Genomic DNA, 21,670 nt, shown 5'->3' with positions numbered 1-21,670 from the left:
GTAATCATGGTCTATAGTATTTTTGACGACCAAAACCCCTCTGCCCGCATTCTGAAGCCTTTGTGCGTCATTATATAAAGAAAGGGAACATTTATATGTCGAAATGTATCCTATAAGCTAAGCAATTTCAGTATTTCCTCCCCTATAATGGTTGTAGATGACTACAAATGTACGCACAAAGATACATGGTGAAATCTCAAGTACTGGGAAAAACATTTTTGGAAAATCTGAACGTCATCCTCCAAATAAATCTTTGAAGCCGTGAAATGAATGTATGCAGACACTCGGAATGGTTCCCCCAGGGAAATCCGCCCAGTTTATGGTACTGTATTACTGTGTATATGTAAAGAGTTGTTCACAAAATAAATAAAACAGATTACGCTAATGAAGTCAATGCAAATTAATATGTCAACTCAAGTATATTTCGAATGATATTGATAATTGGGGAAAAAAGTGAGAAGTTGATTAAAAGAAAAGATGACAAAGTACCCTATTCATTTCGAACGAGCACCTACAGGGTCCAGGATCGGCCCGCTCACCTGAGCAATGGAGTAATCAGAGGAGTTGGCGGCCTGCAAGCCCTCATTGCCCGAAATTCCCACACCAACGTGCGCTGTCTGAATCATCCCGACGTCGTTGGCGCCGTCGCCGATGGCCAGCGTGATCACCTTCACCTGTTTCTTCACCATATCCACCACTTCTGACTTTTGCAGAGGTGACACTCTGGGAGGAAAAAAAGGACAATAGTGCTATTGATTTTGAATGATGCACTATTCAAAGACGCAAAATCAGGCATCGTAATTTGTCTCAGGTTTGATAAATCACATTGCATGTGCTAAATTTATCTATTTACGTACATCCCACCAAGAAGACGTAAAATGTAAACTGTACAGCAATTTAGTGTGTTCAGTCACATTCCTGGTTGTGCCCAGTTAGAAGATTAGCTTCCACTATTTTTTTGCGTGAGCAATAACGTTTGTGCCTGTTTTTTGTAAATACAAACATTTAATAACAGGCTCTAAATGTTTGACATCAAACAACAACAAAAAAAAACTCTGCTAAAATGTGTCAGAATATGAGCAACCCGGTACCAAATTAGTCATACAAGTACACCTATCAGTCTATATACAGTAACGTCGTCTTCATTAGTGGTCGCCGACCTTTTTTCTGCCACGGACCGGTTCATACAAGTCTATATACCCTTTGGCGGCCATGTAACTATTCGCCGTCCTTGTCATGTCATGTCATCTTCCAAACCGCTTATCCTATACAGGGTCGCGGGGAGTTGCTGGAGCCTATCCCAGCCGTCAATGGGCGAAGGCAGACTACACCCCGAACTGGTCGCCAGCCAGTCGCAGGGCACACATAGACACTGTCACTGAGCGGGAATCGATCCCACGCTGCCCGCACACAACTCAGGCGTGTGTACCACTACACTATCAGGGACTATTCGCCGTCCTTTGACTTTCCAAATACGTCTGTTTATTTTACTCACTTATTTGCTAGCTTGTGCATTTAATGTTAGCGTGACGCGACGGAGACAACTTCACACTTCACTTTTCAAAATAAAATGTTTTTCAGCCTCGGATAATAGATAAACCTGAAGTACTGTACTTTTTTTGGGGGGTTTTTTTGTTTTTCATCTGTGCAGCCCGCCGCGGCCCGGTCCAAAGTGGACCCCTGGTCTACATCGCTATCAGTCCACATTTCACATCAATCATATGCCAAACCGAGGCGGCTATTGATTTTGAGCAACAGCAAAACTCTATTGATTTTAATTCATATGAGGTGAAAAGTCAGCTATTTTTACCCAATGGACTGTAATATTATAAACCAACGACTCTTGATTTTCTCCAGTTGTTTGTCCTTGGATGACTTTGTCAAGCAATCTGTTCTTATTTTTCGACACTTGGCATGAAACTAAAGCAATGTTGTTCTTGAAAGATTGTTTGTTTACCTCAAGTGTTTGTCATGAGCGAATATTTACATCTTATTGCAGCAAGTATTTTGTCGTAGAATTGCAGGATTCTCCCATGAGTGAAAGGCCTTCATGATTTTCCGATAAAGTCTCCATTAGTCCCTGAATGCTTGTAAATATGATGTGGCCCTTTAGAAGTTTTTATGTTTCATATTTCAGCATGCTGTCTAAAACTGTGGTGGGCTCGTAATGGGGCCGGCGTGACCTCCTCTGTTGCTCTCCCCGAGCCTGATTGTTAAACATACAGCTGTACAACCGCCATCTATTTCCTCGTGGATGTTTTTTACTGTGCTCCAAGGTGCTTTTAACACCGTACACGTTTTTATGCATTCATCTCCTCTCCAAGCATTTTTTTCTGTGACCATGTTCATGTTACTTTTTGTGTTCTTTTGAATGACGACGCCAAAATGTCGGATACAGATGTTTATATTTATGTAGTACTCACTTTCCAAAGAGTTTTCCGACCATCAATATCAAATAGTCCATATTAAATGGAGTTTCTTGGTCTTGTTTTAAAGAGTCAAATTGACCCGAGGTTGAAAAACATGTTCAATCTGTCATTGTGCAGGATGGATGTGAGACTTCAGCAAATCAAAAGAATGGCTCTTGGTGTGTGTTCTGCTTTTTCTATGTTTTTTTTTTTTTTTTTTTTGGCAAAACATATTCCAATATGATGGACCATCATGGTCACACAGAACGCCAGCATTGGATTCAACCTTTGGGTACCTCACAAGGGCTCAGTTCAGCAAACATCAAAAGATCGGTGTTTTGCTTTTTCTTAGTTTGTGGCTTTTTTACGCCACTTATTTCACAACAAGAAGCAGCCTTAACATGGACTGTTAGAAGAAGGGATATAAATGTGTTTACGTCTTCTGCATGCGCCATATGCTTGGATCAGCACAAGAGTGAAGTGTTTGAATTTGGCAGCCTGGAATGAAATAAAAACACACCCAATGTTTTAACCATCAATATGCTGTCATTTATCTTCTTGATAAAATGTGACATGCTTCGGTCAAAGTACACTACGACACCTGTGTGATCTACAAAATTGGACCTGGAAAAGATTATTTTAATTATTTCCCATGGAGGAATTGTTTCAAAATGTGAAAAAAAAGGTCAACCAGAATCCCAGAACGGCTCAACTGGACTATTTCACCATCACTACAAGACGCAGTGAGGCAATCGTGAGTGGCTGCAATTGGTACAGCCCACCATTAGTCAGTTTTAGTGACAAAAGAAATGTTGAAATGTGTTTTTATTATCTCACTACATTTTGCATATGACTTGTGAAATCCATGATACCCGTGCTAAACTGGTCGCCATCTGTGGTGATTAAGGGAGAGGGGGTGAAGAAAAATCATAGGCATTACATGCTATGTTAATAAAAAGGTTTGATTAAGCTCTGAAAACGTGGTTCCGACTTCCTCCATGTAGGTACATGGTCCTTGACAGCTAAAATACTTCCTGTTATTTATGTGGCTTGGCCAGGTCAACAGTGCACCTCAATAATGTTACAAGTTGACATTCTAAGTTGCCTGTGACTGAATAAACCCTGTGCTGTAAATTCAGGTGAAAACGTTTATTGCGAACAGTAAAAGTAGCTCCACCAAAGGAAACTGGTACATTAATGCAAAACAAGTTTTAAATCACAAAGAATCTAACATTTCACCAAAGTTAAGATTCGATTCATGTCTTGATTTCTGACGCATTTTGATATGCAATTCAATTTAAAAAATATATATATATTGCATTATTCAATGAGCGTATACTATTAGATTAGTTATTTATTCATAACAATATTATGCTTATATTATTATTCATGTTTTGTATTATGTTTGTTTGCAATATGAGCTCAGCTGTGAGAGTTGGAAGGGGGACATTGCTGCTCTGCCATTGTCAGAGTATCACAATTTTTGGTTTTGATATTGTTTTGTTACAGGCCTCTTATGAATTGGGGTCAAATATTGTTGTAATATGTGAAAAACCTCAAGTTTTACCAAGTCTGAGGTCCACGCTCTGTGATAATGTGCACCTTATTTAACATGGTCGGTCAATGTAATTTTTTTCGGTGAAATCTTTACGTTGACTTTCGAAATCTTTACACAGGGAATTCCAATGAAATCTCCGTTATGTGATGATTGACTTCCAGTTGTTCTAAATCCGAAAGAACTTTTCCCACACAAAATAATGTAAATCGTGAAATGTAGAAAAATATATATAAATGTTTGGCTCGTTGGCAAGCATCTCTGCTCATTTTCATGCTAATCAGTAGCCACTATTGCTTTTAGCTACAAGCTACTTACAAAAGAATCTCCTTGGGAAAATCGATTTCGGTATACAGTAATCCCTCATTTATCACAGTTAATTGGGACCATACAACCCCCCCAGCGAATGGGTAAAAAGCCGTGAAGTACAGGATGACTTTTTTATTATTATTATTTTTAAGATGTTACCTTATATTTTGTTTTATTTTTTATTTTGGGGGGATTTACAATATGGTTTTGACCCTTCTAAATAATTGTTACACAACAAATTTAATTTTAAAATACAAAATGAAGAATAAATACCAAGCAGACTGTGAGAGGAACATCTGCTACAAGCCCGGCAGCGGCAGATTACGACGGAACGTTGGCTAATAACAACATTAAAGTTTAGATTTTTATCCTAAAGTTGGCTTACCTTAAATAGAACCCTGCAGTGCATTTTAGCCAAAGGTACAATCCAAGTGGATGAATGCACTTTTAAAACCTTGTTGTTGTTGCGCAAAGCGAAAGTTTTTTTTCCCATTTTAGTTCGGCTCTTGTTGCTGCTGCTACTTCTTCGTTGGCTTCTTCTTCTCTCTTTCTTCCCTCTTCTTTTAAGACGACACAGAAGAAGCTCTTCACATCGGAAGTAATCATGGCAACTTAACTTTCGATTTGCACAATAACATCAACAAGGACCTATGGATAAAATGCAACGCGGGACTCTAGTTAAGGTAAGCTGTTTTTAGACCAACTTTACCAAACACTAACATTTTATTTGCAGAGGTTTCGTCATCGTTGGCACCCTGGAGTGCATAATGCTTGAAGGTTGACTAAGCGCGCTCCGCTCACAACTTCTGAACACACCTCCTTACAATCCGCTTATCCGGCTCAACTCTGAGTAACTGAAGGGCACATTTGTATTGCGTTATGAGAATCCGAAGAGAACGTTGTTCAAAAATGCCGTTCATTTATTAGCGTGGACGAGACTGGCGAGATACAACAAGGGAAGATGCTGGTGCGATGATGCGCAGCCAATCAGCTCACGGGATACATCCACCCGTGCTCTCATTGATCAATCTCGCGCCGGGAACCAATCACACGCCTGGTATGAGTGCCTGCGGGTATGTACAAAGCCTCCAAGTCAACTATCTCTTTGAAACAACACGTTTTTTTTTTTGTAATATGGCTGCCAACATAGCTGTATTTTTTTCATTATCATTTATAGATGAAGACTTTTTGAAAACCCGCGATGCGGTGAGGCTTGAACCCGCACCGCGAAGTGGCGAGCGATTACTGTACAATGTACATTTAATCAATTAAGCTGCTCAGATTTTACACTCTGCGATTGGCTGGCAATCAATTCGGCTCCAGCACGCCCGCGACCCTTGTGAGGAGAAGCGGAATGGATAATGGATGGATGGATATTTTACATTTTCCGATGTCGCTATAAGAGCTATTTGCGGTATAATCTTCACATCACATTTTTCCTAATTGCCGTTCCTGCTAGCCATCTGTGGTGGCATCTTAAAACCCCCCAGAAAAAAAGCTAACCATATACTTAGGAGGAAACATTCTACCTGCAGCAAATAACGGCCTTGCAGGACAGGGCGAGGTCCAGGAAGTACTGTCGCACGCCGAAGGTGAGCGCATATTTGAGCGTCTTCCCGTCGATGATGAGAGCAAAGTCATTTTCCTTGTAGAGGGCATCTCCCAGCATTCCGCAGTGGTGGCTGAGGGTCTCCCTTGTTCTCTGCCACAGGGCAAAACATTGGATAGACGTCGTGATTAGAGCAGTGAAATGTCCACAATCTGTATTATTTCTAGCTTGACGGATTCTCAATCATCCTCTTTTAATTGTTTGTTCAATGGGTTTCACCCACTACATCACGTTGGTATGAAATGTGCCTGTCTCATTTGCAGACAGATGTTAATAACAACAGAGAACAGTAATAGCGATTGTTAACAGATGCCAAAGTACTGTAATATTATTATAAGAGTGTCATTCCTAATCCTGGCTGCGTGTAGAAGGAGAAAAGAAACACATGTACAAATACAATGTGTAACATTATGTGATTAATAAAATGCTAAGATCAAACGGAGGAATTTGAATGATTACAATCTTTTTTTAGTCCTAGCCACATTGCTAAGTTTATCCAAAGACGCGATTTTGGAGGAAGAGGGTAAAATATTGTTTCTGCTTATTCTAATGTTTTCTTTAACTTGCAATCCAGAAGGATGAAAAGCAAAGAACATTAGATGATGGATGAGTGAACACGGTCGGAATCCAACTACGCTAACCTATGCTGTAATTTACGATACCGCAAATATTTAGTGAAACAACACAAAAGACCTCCACTGTAGTATTTTTATTCAAGTATAATTCTTTACAATGCCACCAGGAGACATTTGATGACTTGTTAATTAATCGGCGATGCCTCTTTTTTTTCTTTTTTGAGCATACAATAATTCATTGCCACGCTAACTGCATACACAATATGAGCGATGATGATGAGCGATGGTGAACGTGGGACTAACTAAAGGATTTACTGTCCCGACTGGAAGCATATGGACTGGGGAGCAGGGCTCGTGAGATCATCTCTGTCTTCCACCATCTTCCTCCCAGATGGTGAAGCACTTAGGAAATTTCGCTAAAGAGTTGAACCTCTAAGGTCGAACACAATCCGTTCAGGATTTTGAAGAGACTTTTCCCAAAGGAAATAATGGAAATAGGAAATAGAAACAATCAAACGGTGTCAACATCATTTAACCAGTATAATTTAAGTAACGTGAGCATTCTTGATTGTCATATTGTTAATTGTCAATTGTCAAGTGTTAAATATTGTTGATATAGAGTGATAAAACTATGGATGGATTTAAATCTATAGGGGAACATTTTTATTTCAAGTCATTATTTCATGTCATGGGTACCTTTAAACCACTAGCTGACCTCTTTCACTCCCTAAAAAGTTGAGATTTTCAAAAGAACTGCATATTTATTGCACAGGGTGTTTCATATGTCTATGTCACTTTATAAAAACTAATTTCTGGGGAACTGGCAAGGGTAACAGGGTAAAACTGGTTTCGCTTGAAAGGTGAAATCTTCAAGTTTTCTGGTGGTCTTGTCAGGCCATTGTTACATCACAATGTTTTTACTTTTTGTGTAAAATGTGGTTTGCACCGATTAATTGCTTTTTACTCATAATGCCGTTAACAGGAAAGGAGAAGGCGTTTAGTGTCTTTTTGTTTGATTAAAATGAGTCGTGGACACGTGTCAAACGCAGATTTGGGAAATAATTTGAAAGAGTTTAGCAAGAAATGGAATACCATTTAGATGTATGTTGTGTAACCAAGGGCTCGCATTTAGAACACTTTAATAAAAACTTCAATTTCTTGGATTCTTGTGTTTGAACGTTTTGCTACAAAAATGTAAGGTCAGTTTTCAGGAAATATATGTTGGGTTTTTATATCTTCAACAGTCATTGTAAGGTAACAAACTGACAAAGACTTATGAAACACCCTGTAGATGATATGCTGTTAGAAATGCATATTGGTCAAGCCCCCACACTTTGAGTGTTTCTGATGAGAACCCCAAAGGCAATTTATACTGATACTGAGTCCATAAGGCCAAAACTAAACGCTGCTTGATAAATCATTTTTTGTTCACTGGGAATTGGCACTGCCAAACAGAATGTTTCCTGAAAATTGTCAAGTTTTGCATCTCAAAAAGGTTCAGAGTTAAGATGTTCAACTATGTACGTATCGTCTGCTGACTTGTTAATCTTTTGATTGCCACTCAACTAAGGTTTCGCAAGATTTGCACTTGTCATGTGGAGTTTTATGAGACTTATGAGAAGTTTTTTTTTCACCTAAAATGTGTGTCCCATTCCTGATTGTACGACCTTGTATGGGTTTAACTTTGATATTGCTCAACTGAGGTCTGGTGGGATTTGCCAAAGAACGGTTCAACTGGACATGATGTCATGCATGACGGTGGTTGAACTCTTGGTGATAGAGTGATCTGTCTTTTAGTGCGTATCTAACATTTCAAACTTTACAACCTGAGCGTCATTCAAATTTAAATGTTAAACAATGTACAACTTCATTTGGCTTGTTATCCTTTGATGCTCACTGAAATAAGGTCTTGTGAGATTTGCTGAACTATTGCGCAACGGCGGTTCAAACAGTGTTTTACCCATCCCACATGCTTTATACAAATTAAAACACGTTGTAAATATATTTGCACATATAAAGTATTGTACGTTAGGCGGCACGGTGGTCGACTGGTTAGCACATCCGCCTCACAGTTCAGAGGTCGTGGGTTCGATCCCGGCTCCGGCCTCCCTGTGTGGAGTTTGCATGTTCTCCCTGTGCCTGCGTGGGTTTTCTCCGGGCACTCCGGTTTCCTCCCACATTCCAAAAACATGCATGGTAAGTTAATTGGATACTCTAAATTGCCCCTAGGTGTGATTGTGAGTGCGGATGTTTGTCTCTGTGTGCCCTGCGATTGGCTGGCAACCAGTTCAGGGTGTCCCCCGCCTACTGCCCAAAGACAGCTGGGTTAGGCTCCAGCACGCCCCGCGACCCTTGTGAGGAGAAGCGGTACAGAAAATGGATGGATGGAAGTATTGTACTATTGTATTGTAGATTCTGCGTGGTAGCTAAACGGTGTGCCTTTAAAGCGGAAGTCAACCCAAACATATTTTTTTCAAGAATATGTTCCCAGCAGGCCCACTAGTTGAAACACTGCATTCTGATTAATTTTACGTTTGTGGAATATAAGTTAAGCAGCAAAAAATCCACCCTGTTTTAACCATCTCCGGGGGCGGCCATTTTGTCTTCTGTCGACTGAAAATGACATCAAAACTGCTCACAACGACCAATCACGGCTCAGAATCAGAAAACAGGTCAGCCGTGATTGGTCGTTGTGAGCAGTTTTGATGTCATTTTCAGTCGACAGAAGACAAAATGGCCGCCCCAGCGATGGCTAAAAACAAGTGCACGGTGCTGCTTAACTTATATTCCACAAACGCAAAATCAATCAGAATGCCGTGTTTCATCTAGTGGGCCTGCTGGGAACATATTCTTGAAAAAAATATGTTTGGGTTGACGTCCGCTTTAAGAGGCGGAGTCTGGGGGTGTGGGGGTGCCGTCGGAGAGTTTGCATGCGAGCGTCCGAACGTGAGCTGTTGCCTATAGCATTTCCTACTTGTGTGCGTTCATTGTGTTTATGTTTCACTGTTCTCCCAGCGCCCAATAAACAGCTGAAAAGTGCATTGGAGACTCAGGCACTCCTTTCCCACCTGCGAGGAAAAATACTGAAAGTAAGCACAGTGGTACCTTGATTTAAGAGTTTAAGAGCAACTGCGACACAGCAGGGGAACACTATACTGTATGGCCTCATACAAAGATGACGGACATTAACAGGAACCTGGTGGGTGGGTGTGAGGGGACTGACCCGGGACGTGACAAGGTCCAATATGTCAAATCGGCCATGCAGGACAGGGGGGAGAGCACAGCAATGGCTTGGCATAACAAAACTCTGAAACCTCAGCTTAAAGGAAATATTTGGACAACAGGGCTTTGCGTTTCAGCAGATACACAGCGAGAGAGGGAGAGATGATGGATTAACATAGGAGAAAAGAGCGAAAGAGGACACAAACAGAGAGCAGCTGCGCACATGTGAAGCGTCTGTGTAAAACAGCCCAAAATCAGACATGTCGTTTGTCATACAGTATCTGCATGGGGAACAAAACTTTGCTACATTGTTATTGCACTAAAGTTCGACCTCCATTTTGGGTCGAATCCAGTCATCACACACAGTGATGGACACTCAAGCAAGAGCGGCCATTTCCCCCACCATTAAATTACGCTGCAGAGTTCCAACGCTAATTCTACATGTCCCCTTCTAAAGACCTTTTGTTATGGCTATAATGAGCCATTTAGCCTATGTGAATCACTAGTGTTTGGTTTTGGGAACGGCCATTCAGAGCCTCCCGAAAAGACTGAGCTCCATTGTTGATACAAGACACTCATGATGTGGAATCTGGATGTTTGCAGAGATGTAAAGTCATCAAATGCCTAAGACGGGGGAACCACTCACACAATGGGGTTAATCCTGTTAAAATAGACATGTAGTCAGTCAGCTACAGTGAATGTTGATTTTCAACAATGCAGCACTGTCACTTGTCCAAAAGAGGACGTTTTGCAGGATTTGGGGCAAAAATGAAGCCCTGAAATGAATAGAACCAGCATTGATTTATTTATTTATTTTTTAGAGCTGAATACGCATAAGTATTGCATTATCCCAGTCCAAGTTACAAATATAAAAAGCTTAGTTAAAAATGATACATGTGGACAGAAGAAAGCATTGAGGGAGGTCTCGAACCTTTCGTGTCAACTTGACAAGGATTTTTTTTTTTTCATGATAAATATAATTTATTTTGTAAAATGAATGAACGAATGAATATGTGTATAAATAAATGATTGAGAACATTTAAAAAAAAAAAAAAAAAAAAAACCTTCCGAACTAGATTATAGTACAGTTTATGCATCTCAATGGCTACTTGAGATACTTGAACATTTTTGGTGCATTGCGTTTTTTTGCCCTCAAATTTCGTTTTTAGAATTGTTTTTTGTTTTTAACAAGAAAAGTACTATTTCTATATCTGAGGTGTCATAAGTCACAAGTTTTTTTCACAAAACCCTCGATTTCTCAGTTCTTTTTTTTCCAGAAACAGGATTTTCAGTGAAAGTTGCCTATGTTCTACTGCAGATTACTAAAGAATGACAAATGCTAGAAATAAACTGATGAAAGAAGAGTCTTATCTTTCTTTTGGTAGGTTCCATGTCTATTAGCCATAAAACACATTATTCTGTGGGCCTTCAAAGATGGGTCAAAATCCTCGAAAATGGCTGGCCATGGCAAACCATTTTTAAAAACTTGAAAATGCCTGCCTCACTCACAAAATCTTTTTTAGTGTCCTTGCATTATTAGAGTATTACCTTTGAATGTTTTTAATGATATAATGGCATTTTCTGTCATGTTTGGAAATGTTACTGTACATTGCGAATATTGCACTGAAGCTTTATTTTAAGAAAACCGCAAATCAAATCAAAATATCTGATATTTTTTCTAAAATCGTTCAGCCCTAATGGGGATAGTGGATTTTTTTTCTCCAATTTCATACTCTGTTCCTGAAAGCACGTCAAGTGATTGAGCATTGGCATTGAAAGTGACCTAATCCTACGTGCGTCGTGGTTAAAAATTACAACTGAAATAGCATTGTTTCACTTGAGGAATTTCAGACCATGCGAGCTGATGCAGCACAGGGGATGTCTCAATGTTGACAAGCATGTGTAAACCAGCGAGGAGGAAAGACATGCTCCAATTACTCTCTTGTGCAGCACATGGCCGCCGTGACTGAACAGCCGTTCCGTCTGGCCCATGTGTGCGGCGCGGACACTTTCCGCCTTTCTGCGTTGCTAACAAAGTGCCTTATGTAAGCATCTGCTCAACCGCAACAGAATGGGAGTTGACATTTCAAAGCGCCGGTCCGCGCACTTTTTGAATCCTCCGACCCCAAATTTTTTACTTCAACTCAATTCATCACGCTTAACCAATGGCTGACAGGATGAAGGCAGTCTGTCATCACCCCTCAACGCCCTCCCGCCTTCCTTTACACCCCTCTCCTTGCTATTTTTCCCCCTCTTAACAAACTGAACCAAGCTACGTTTAATCTTCGTCTGTGGCCCTTTTCCAGTGCGGAGATTTGCGCTGTGCTCTCTCACAACCGACAGACAAGGCTCTCCTGCCGGGGGTTAACAGACTTCTCTGCGGGGTGTCTTACACACGTAAAAAGAGATTTAGAATGTGTGCCTGCCGTCGATGGGGTGGTGTGCTCCCAGTGGGCACATTTTCAAACCTTGAACCTATTATTTCTAAACAGAGGACTTGCAAAGACAGCAGAGCAGACTATCCAGCAGTTACTGTAAAGACAATGTTTCTCACCATTCATAGAGTCAATACACTTATTTTAAATGTGAAAAGATCTAACAGGATACCGCCAGAAAAAAAAAACGTCATAAGTATATTGAAAATGTTCACTTTCACAACACTACCAAGAGATCCCAGTTCACGCCAATGGCGGGACAAAATATCGATACGCCAGTATCAAACATCAACATTGTTGCTGTTGGTTGACAAACAATTTAGCAGGTATCCACAGTACTGTAACATCTCCCACATGTACTGACAACACTGCATACACACGTGGACAAAATTGCCGGTGGCCCTTTGTTAAAGCGGAAGTCAACCCAAACATATTTTTTTCCAGAATATGTTCTATGCAATCCCACTAGTTGGGCGGCCATTTTGTCTTCTGTCGACTGAAAATGACATCACATCACAACTGCTCACATCGACCAATCAGACTGAGAAAACAGGTCAGCCGTGATTGGTCGTTGTGAGCAGTTGTGATGTCATTTTTTCATTCGACAGAAGACAAAATGGCCTCACCCAGAGATGGCTAAAAACGAGTGGATTAACACTTATTCCACAAACGTAATATTTATCAGAATGCCCTGTTTCAACTAGTGGGATTGCATAGAACATATTCTGGAAAAAAATATGTTCAAGGATTTGTGTAACTCTCAATGAGACTTGCGCACTTGTTCACCTTCCCCAGACTGCGCACATTTCAGCTACTTCCACAGATGTCCAAAAGGATTTAGACCAGAGCTCGTCAAAATAGTCTAAATGTTTTGTCCTTAGCTACTCTTGGGTGATTTATGTGTTTTAGTTCCTTATCCTTTTGGAGGATTCGTCTTTTGTTTGTATGCTGCATTTCTGCGTCTGTGAAAACGCTTGTGGGATCGCCATAAAGCTCCAGTTTAGTCTCAACTGTTCGTTCTCCCAGAAGGTTTGTGGCTTCTCCGTGTGTAATTCAGTGTAATTGTAGTCAAGTAGATTTTCATCAGACCACATTCTGATGATTGATGTGACGGATCAAACGTTTGGATGTTCGGTTAGTCGGTTATAGTCCATAATTCAGTTTCACTGGTCATTGTAATCCTTTCGGGGGTACAACCATGAGCAGCGAGTACTTACATCAAGCGTGTCCTCGTTTATCACTAGCATGCCCATGTTCTTAGTCAGTAGTTTACAGGAATGTCCTATGGAAGAAAAAGAACAGAAAACGTTATCACACGTCATAAAAGAAACCAAAGTATTGTCCAAACAAAAGCAGAAACGTCACAATGAATGAATTCAACTTTGCCGTAATTTTAAGTACACCGGTTTAGATGTAGCCGCTCTTGAGTTGTTGACTGTATATGAATAATAAGTTTCCTTTACAGGGGCTTGTCACCTTCCTGTTTTAATAGGAACTTACAACTCTGGGTTACCTAACATGACTCTCCGGGGAGCCCTCCGAGCTGCTGGCTGGTAACAGATGCTTGGGGTCACCAGTCAGGTGGGGGAATGAACGTCCCATGGGGGGCAGTTTGAAGTCTTCGGTTTAACACCGAAGCAGTACAAAAGGAAACAATCAAGCCCAGGGGTCCGGTCTAGGAAAATGTATTGGAGTTGAAGTCTGTAAAATCCCGATGCATATAATACGCATTATAAATGTGGTCATCCCCAACTAAAAAAAAATGTAACAACTCTCAGGCAATTTTCACACTGAACTGGCAGGATTAATACAATATTTTTCTTTTAAAAACCACTTTGAACAAGGCAACCTCAAGTAGTCCAAAACTGAGAAAATAAACTAAAGAATAAAATACTTTTTCACCACTTGCCCACCTCGCACACCCACTTGTTCCCCACGCAACGCTGCCATGCGAACTTTACAACGTATGGACTGGCCGGTGTGCATACATTTACTACCATGATGACCGCAAAGTGGCACAGGTTAAAATAAGACTGCCGGAACTTCCCAAAAGGTTGTGCTGTTAAATTACAAATGCTCATCAAAATGATGTACGGAGAAAAATGCTTTGTTCAAGATTCGGATATTGGTTGTCCTTGACGGTTTGCCCCTATCTGGAAACAAATTCCCAGTTCTTAAAAGGGTGTTAGCACAAAGCCTTTGTTTATGCGTATGTGTGTGGGTGGCATTTTCACTGAGTGAACCCGCCGGGATAGGGCTATGCTTGAAAGTCACGCGTGAGGATATGAGAAGGTTTCCCCTCAAAAGCAAACACCATTGAAGGGCTGGCACTGGCGGATTGTTTTTGTAAGTGCAAGACGGGCGAATGTTCAAAATTTGGAAAACGTGTGGCAAATGTCTCCATCTAAACACTGGTCTCTGCTCTCTCTCTCTCTCTCTCTCTCTCTGTGCTTGTCCACCACTTCCGATTAACATGTTTACCTTCAGCTGATTTGACAGCGGCCGAGCGGAGACTGTCGCATTCCTCGGCATGTCATCTTCTGAGGCGGAACTAAACAGCGCTCCGGCGGGACTTGGGGAATGTGCTATAACGACATGTCGTGTCACGGCCGCCTCCGCTGTTGCAACAATTAGGGGTTTGCATTTGACCTGCCGACTATGAACTGAAGCGAGTCAGAATGGTCATATCAATATGCAGATTTCGACAGGTCTGTTCAAGCGGAGAATGATGAGCCTATAAATGCACGGCCACAGACCACCACGTCTTCCTGCTACTGTATATTGTTGAGCTAAAGTTTGGATGTTAAAAGGGAAGTCCACCCAAACATATTTTTTCAAGAAATAAGAAATTCTGATAAATATTGCGTTTGTGGAATAAGAGTTAATCCACCCGCTTCCTCCCATCTCTGGGGGCGGCCATTTTGTCACATCTGTCGACTGAAAATGACATCACAGTTGCTCAGGGCTCAGGTAACGACCAATCACAGCTCACCTGTTTTCTGAAGATGAGCCATGATTGGTCGTTATCTCAGCCCTGAGCATCAGTGATGTCATTTTCAGTCGGCAGAAGTGACAAAATGGCCGCCCCCTTAGATGGCTAAAAACCGGTGGATTGTGCTGCTTAAAAAATCATATTCCAGAAACACAGTATTAATCAGAACGCGATGTTTCAACTAGTGGGCCTGCATAGAACATATTCTTGAAAAAAATATATGTTTTGGTTGACTTACGCTTTAAGTATTTATGCTAAAGGATAAATGGATTTCATGAGTTGGCAATAACTAGCAGAGGGTTAGGGACCAATTAATTTGCTGTCGAAATGGGATGTAGTGAAATCAGAATTTAGTTTGGTGAGGGATCATCTTAATTGCAAAAAATAACAGTTAAAGAATATGAATATTCTGATTTTATTCTGAGATGTGCGGTTTGAGGGAAAATAAATCCTTTAAAAACATTTTTTGTAAGAGGAAATGAACACATCAAACTTCAGAATATATACTGCAGAAAATCAGTTAATTCATTCACTGCCAGACATTTTCAGACCCTCTATTAGACTAACGTTTGAAAAAATTTGAAAAAAATATAAATAAATTCCTGGGATTGAATGTCTGGGCTTGCATCACGGCTCATCTGTTTCTTGGGGTTTGCTCACGTGACGCGACGTTCACAAGGTGAACCCGAGGGCACTTAGATGTCAATTTTAGTCGCCAGTAGCAGGCGCAAGAATGTCAAAATGGCTGCCGCCTGAGATGGATGAAAATCGATGGCTTCGTCTACTTAATTCTTATTCCGCCAACGTAATATAGACTTGAGTGGGCATACATGACCTATTTTTTTTATTTGAGTTCCACTTTAAGCCGTGATTATTTAAACACAGATGGTGGAGCAGCTCATGTAGAAAAGTAAATACAAATTTGAACGTTTATCAAAAACATGAAAATGAATAAACGAAGATATTTTTTCAATCAGTGTTTAGAGAAATCTTTGCAAACTGATTACTATACAGTGGTACTTTCGGTTGCCTTTTTCCTGAAGCTGGAGAGCAGGCACTTTGCTTCCACGTCGTCCTGGCTCTGACCTGTCCAGAGTATGACGTACTTTGGCCCAACAGCGGAAAAAAACAGCGCTGGGAAGCATATCCCAGAGCAAACAGCGCTGTGAGCCAGCCACTTTGCTGTCAGAGTAACTATTGTACATCCAACTGTAACAGTGCCAAATCAACGACACGCGCTAATAATGGCGTTTTTTACGACTGCTATTTCAAACACAAGTCAGATCAAACTGACCTGCCGTGTTCCTTTGCCGTTAAATTGAGTCAACACAGCTGGCTTCTGGCTGATTTATGGTAGGTTGTGCCAAGAGTGGCATCTGGGTGGTTTGCTCCCCCCCCCCCCCCCCCAAAAAAAAGACTAAGTGAAAGTTACTCGTATGCCATGAACTCAAGTACGAGAGATCCTCTTTCAGTTTGGAAAAATTGTAAAATTAAAGTCAATATTGAGAGGGGATTTACAGAGCAACTCCAGTCTAAAAAGGCCGACCTGTGCTCGCGCCGGGCACAAAGGGCTGATTGAGACGGCCCGCAGTGGTAGGTAGACTCAAAGCGGACAACAGATATCGATTTTCCTGCCATCTTTGTTCACGTGTTGGCTGCCACGTGGAAGTACAAGAATCGCACCGAAGCGCGGGGAGCAGGAGTGCAGTACTAAATGTTCTGTAAGAGTCACTCATTTGCACTTCTGATACATTCTGTGAGGCCAGAGCATCCCGAGGGGACGCAGACGTGTACAAAGTGCCCACTTGTGTACATATGCATGTTATTTACATCATGTCAGTGAGTGGGGCTCATACATCATTTTGTGTTCTGCAACAGATGCTCATTTTAGATGTGCGCGACAGAGAACGTGCCTTGTAGTTTCTCCGACTGACCGGAGAACCTTGAAGAGGCTGCGGTAAATGTATCGGGTTTAACATCTGTGTCGTAATGTAGGCAAGGCTACAAGCTTCAAGTCTTTACGTGAATGCAATGCAAATGAATTTCAGGACACTATTCCCATTTCTGAGGGCTACGCTCGGTCAGATTATGCATGAAAGGCAGGCACCTAGCAGTGAGAGTTCATGCATTTCACTATTCAACATTTGTAACTGTGTTTTAAGTGTATAAATAAATCAACCACTGGCAACAGTAAAACAACGCAAATGTGTGCTTTACCTTAAATTTGATGAGTGACACACAAGCTGCCAAATGGGTAGAGGGAAAATACTGTTTGGGAGGTCAGTCGCTTCATATTGCGGCTTCTTCCATATTACCAGTTAAACTTTGTTTCAAGACTTTAAAAAAAATGTATGTGCAGTTTGAGGGAAAAAAACTTTGTTTCAAAAACTTTGTCTCAAGACTAAAAGAATTAAGCACTCGTAACTAGGAATGTAACGATTAATAAAAAATCGATTAATCGACTCACAAACTCGATTAATCGATTCGAAAATATGATTAAATTCATCTAGAAAAGAATGTCTTGAAACATTTTTTCATTCCAGATGCATAGTACATTTTGAATGTGTAGATCAAATTATGCGCTTGCACCAAAAATCATTGCATATTGCATTTGTGGACGGCTGCAGAACCACACTAGTGCACAGAGACAAGCATGGTAGCATTTTTTTTTTTTAATCGAATCAAATTGAAAATCGGGAACCGAAAATTAGAAAATCAAATCGAATAGGAGCTTGAGTGAATCGTTACATTGTAACAGTATTATAAAATGTGTGCTAGCGGTTGAATGAATAAAGATTTGGGGGAGTTAACTATAATGTGATTATTCAATAGCATGATGTTTTCCAGTACAGTGCAGCCTTAACCGTTTTTGCGCCATGGAACAGTTTCACATAAAGACATATTTTGACAGACTGGCACAAAAACAATAAGAACTGCGTGGCTGGGAGATTTTTCTGGTTGACATGCGTCCAGTGTATTCACCTTTGGCCATGTCTTTTCATCTTCAAGTGGGTAGCATACTGAATTTTTATTACTCTCAAAACAGTTTTTACAACCTCCTTACCAATGTTGATGGCCGTTTCCTGTTTATCCCCCGTAAGTATCCAGATCTTGATGTCGGCCTTCATCAGTGTCTCTATGGTCTCGGGCACCTCATCTTGCAGCTTGTCTTCGATGGCAGTGGCACCCAACAACTGCAAGTTCTAGCAGAGAAAAATTAACATAAGAGTCAGGGAATAAGTGTCTGTAGATGTGAAGAAAGCGTGTAAGAATTTGTGGTGGTTTTGTGGTAGTACTGCAAGGAAAACTTGTAGTATGACAAGAAAAAAAATCTGTCATAATTTTGCGGCAAGTTACATTGTTTCGGTGAAATTTTGGATAAATTATATTAAAATCCAACCAATCGACAGACAGCAGCTTGTCTAACTCCACCCTTACAGAAAAACAAACAAACACCATACTTCCAATCACATCAGGTACAATGCAGCTGCTCTTCTTTACTACCCAGAACAGACGCAGCAGGTTTGAAGGCTTTGGGGCCAGTGTGTCTACATGTGCAAAAGGTTGAGCACAGGGGAGAAAAAAAAAAGGTTCTTGCGTACTTGAGAGCAAAAAACTCGACAAGGCCAGGGGGGACACTTTTGAGAATGAGAGGAACAAGACTAGATCTGATCAGTACTTGCAGTGGCTTTGGGCTCTTTTGTCCCACTGATGTTAGATGTTCTTTGGGGGTTCCGGCGAGAAAAAAACTTCACTTGGATCAGGATTACAGCCCCCCAGACAGGGTGGTACGATAAAAGCCAGACAGTCAGTCGGGCCAAATACTGCTCTTGTGCAACTATAAAACATGTGAGGAATGAATTTGTGTATCAGTGTGGAACGTCTATAACAGGGGTGTCCCAATTCGTTCCTCGGGGGCCAACGTCCTGCCTGTTTTCCATTTGTCCCTGCTGCAATACACTTGATTAAAATGGACAGGACAGTGGCCCTTGATGACCGGAGCTGGACATGCCTGGTCTATACAGTACAGCTCATTAGCCACAATATTAGGTGGCGATGGACATTTGAACGAGATTCAATAGAAGAGCAGTATGAACGATTCTGCCTTTATAGTGAGTTTTGTGAGCCTCCGTCAAATTTTGATCTCTCTGACAGTGACAATCACTACTGAGCACGATAACATTCATTATGCTTTCATTTGGGGAGGGTTGCATATTTTTGACCCAACCTATTCAAAATACATTGCTCAAGAGTACCAATAATTACTTTTAAGGCTGCAATGTGATCCGAATATGCACCCAAGATGCCATTTTACAGAAATTAATGTTTTATACAGTGTTCCTCATTGGGTAGTTGTGTACTTGACGAAGACATGTATTACGTATTGTACTTTTAAATAAGCCTTGTTTGTATTATTCTGCGGCTTCAGATCTCAAAGTTAAGTAATTTATCTTACTCAGAAGGTTAAAAAGTTGAATTTAGCTTATTGATGAAGTAGAAAAGTTTCGAATTCATATTCTCTATGAAGTAGTGGTTGTTAAGAGTGGATGCACTCCAACGGTGTTGGATTGTGACTCCAGTGCACCCCCATGTGGCTCTATTGGAAATACATGCCATAACCCAAAGAGTCGTGTACAGTACAGAAAGTCTTTGATTTGCCCACTAAGCAGTGCACATTACATTTTCCCCATTGGAAAACGGCCCTGTTTAATTCATGATAGATTGCTCCCATTTGTGCGTGCGTGTGCTTGTGTGGTGAGTGTGTGCGCGAGCGCGCGCGTGTGTGTGTATAGTCGTAGTAAAAACTGCCAAGTGGGTGATTAACGACTGCGGCCTGCCGTGTTTGACTGGCGCTTCCTACTGGACTCACCTCTCACAGCACCAATTACCCGCTTCTGATCTCACACAAACATAACACTTGGAATTTGCTCCGTTATCCGTGTTTGATTACATTGGCCAGTCCAGTCGGTCTTTTAACAGTTTAGTTGAGTCTGGTGTGGAAAAGGAGAGCTTTCAAATATACACTTGTGAGCTATTTTATCAAGTGTGCCTGTGCAGTGCTGTAAAGTGTGTCCAACAATTTTACTGGAGTTTTTCCTGAAAAAGGTCTGGCACAGAATTAGGAAAAGATCAATATAGCGATTTAAAGCTTTCTGCTGCGGTATCAGAGCCATAACAGAGGCAGGAGGTATGTGAGCGAATGTAGTAATGCCTGTGAGAATGAGAAGTTGAAGACACTTGCTTCTCCGGCCGTATTGTGTTTAAAGCAATTGTCGCTGTCCAACAAGTATTTTATTTGTCACCGCAGTTTTGGCTGCCAGCCCCACCGGGATGGATGATATGGCCTTAAAAGAACATATTTATCGATTTGTCTTGAATCCTCCGTCCCCCCCACGCCCCGTAGCTTACAGAAAAACAAAAAGCTCCAGCATACCCTTGTGAGAAGAAGCGGTTCAGAAAATGAATGGATGGATGGATTGATGGATAAAGTATTGCTTTTTATTTTTTCTCCCATATGGTCTGCTTTATTTCTCCTCAACCCAAAATAAAGTGGTCCTCATGTTCATTCATGTTGTCCGTTTCTTTGCGGGAATTAAAGTCACTTTTTAAAAAAAAAAAATAGTCAATTGAGGGTTTGGAAAAATTGCTTAATATAGTGACCAAATTTGAGAACTCTGATTTCATAAACTCATACCTAGCTGTTTGCTGCTATACAAATTTAAATGAATCGATGCAATCAATTTAAGTGCCCTGTGAAAAAAAACAAAAACAGTTTTGAACCCGCCACAAAGCCGCATATTGATAATACTAAGCAGTCACTCATGGGCACTTAAAATGGTCATCCTGTTCACCCAATACAGAGAAACAAGAAAATGTTGTGTGTCTGGTTGTAATAGAGGTGCGCTTTTTCATTTCACCATACCTTCTCGATGAGTTCGTAGCTCTCCTCCATCTTGAGGGCTCGGTTCTGCAGGGAGGTGCAGGCTCGGTGGTGCACCTCCAACCACTGCTGATAGGACGACTCGCTGACGTCTGCCACGGCGAAGCACAGCGTACGCAGCCCTGGATGGCGACAACAGCAATGTGATGACCGTGTTTCTGAATGTTCCATTTTATTTTTGATCCATTTAAAAAAAAAAAAAAAAATGAGTGTAGTAACTTGTAAGTATGAGTTAACTGTGGTGTATTTATGTCTTTTGCTTAATTTTTGTAATGTTTATTAGTAGTATTCATTATTAAGTAGTAAGTATTTCTATCATTATTACCTAATTATTATTTGATTTCATTATTTTCTAAGTTAATATAGCTCACTTACACATTCTTATTTTATTGACATGATATTCCTTTTTATCTATTAATTAGCATGACTTAAGACTATCAGGACACCTCATTAGGAGCACTTGAGCATTCTGCTCAAGCTGCTTTTATGATCAATAAATTACTCACTAGGAAGAAGTGTATGTTGTACTTGTAGCCATAGTAAACAATATATAAATAAGCATATAATTCAATGAAATCCTCTCTGACGGTGCTAATCAAAACTGAGGATTGTTGTCACTGTAAA

General features: G+C 40.8%; 1 protein-coding gene across 7 annotated transcripts in view; it reads right to left on the bottom strand.

The window, feature by feature from the left end:
• atp8a1 (ATPase phospholipid transporting 8A1) overlaps positions 1-21,670 on the bottom strand; it is a 117,717-nt gene that overhangs the window by 37,273 nt on the left and 58,774 nt on the right. For all 7 annotated transcript variants that reach the window (XR_015082179.1, XM_086014860.1, XM_086014850.1 and 4 more), the window contains 5 exons: positions 21,029-21,168; positions 18,170-18,308; positions 13,331-13,395; positions 5,802-5,974; positions 540-723 (listed from right to left, as the gene is read on the bottom strand). Coding sequence is in view for 6 of the 7 variants with exons in the window: in XM_086014860.1 (XP_085870986.1) it covers positions 540-723; positions 5,802-5,974; positions 13,331-13,395; positions 18,170-18,308; positions 21,029-21,168 (701 nt within the window). In the remaining variant the exon portion in view is untranslated. The remainder of the gene's footprint in view (positions 1-539; positions 724-5,801; positions 5,975-13,330; positions 13,396-18,169; positions 18,309-21,028; positions 21,169-21,670) is intronic.

The sequence above is a fragment of the Filicampus tigris genome, chromosome 2 (genome assembly GCF_054856515.1).
Source record: "Filicampus tigris isolate MCC_2025a chromosome 2, RoL_Ftig_1.0, whole genome shotgun sequence".
Lineage (NCBI taxonomy): Eukaryota > Metazoa > Chordata > Actinopteri > Syngnathiformes > Syngnathidae > Filicampus > Filicampus tigris.
Note: the sequence above shows the minus strand (reverse complement) of the source record. Positions and strands in the feature narration are given on the sequence as shown.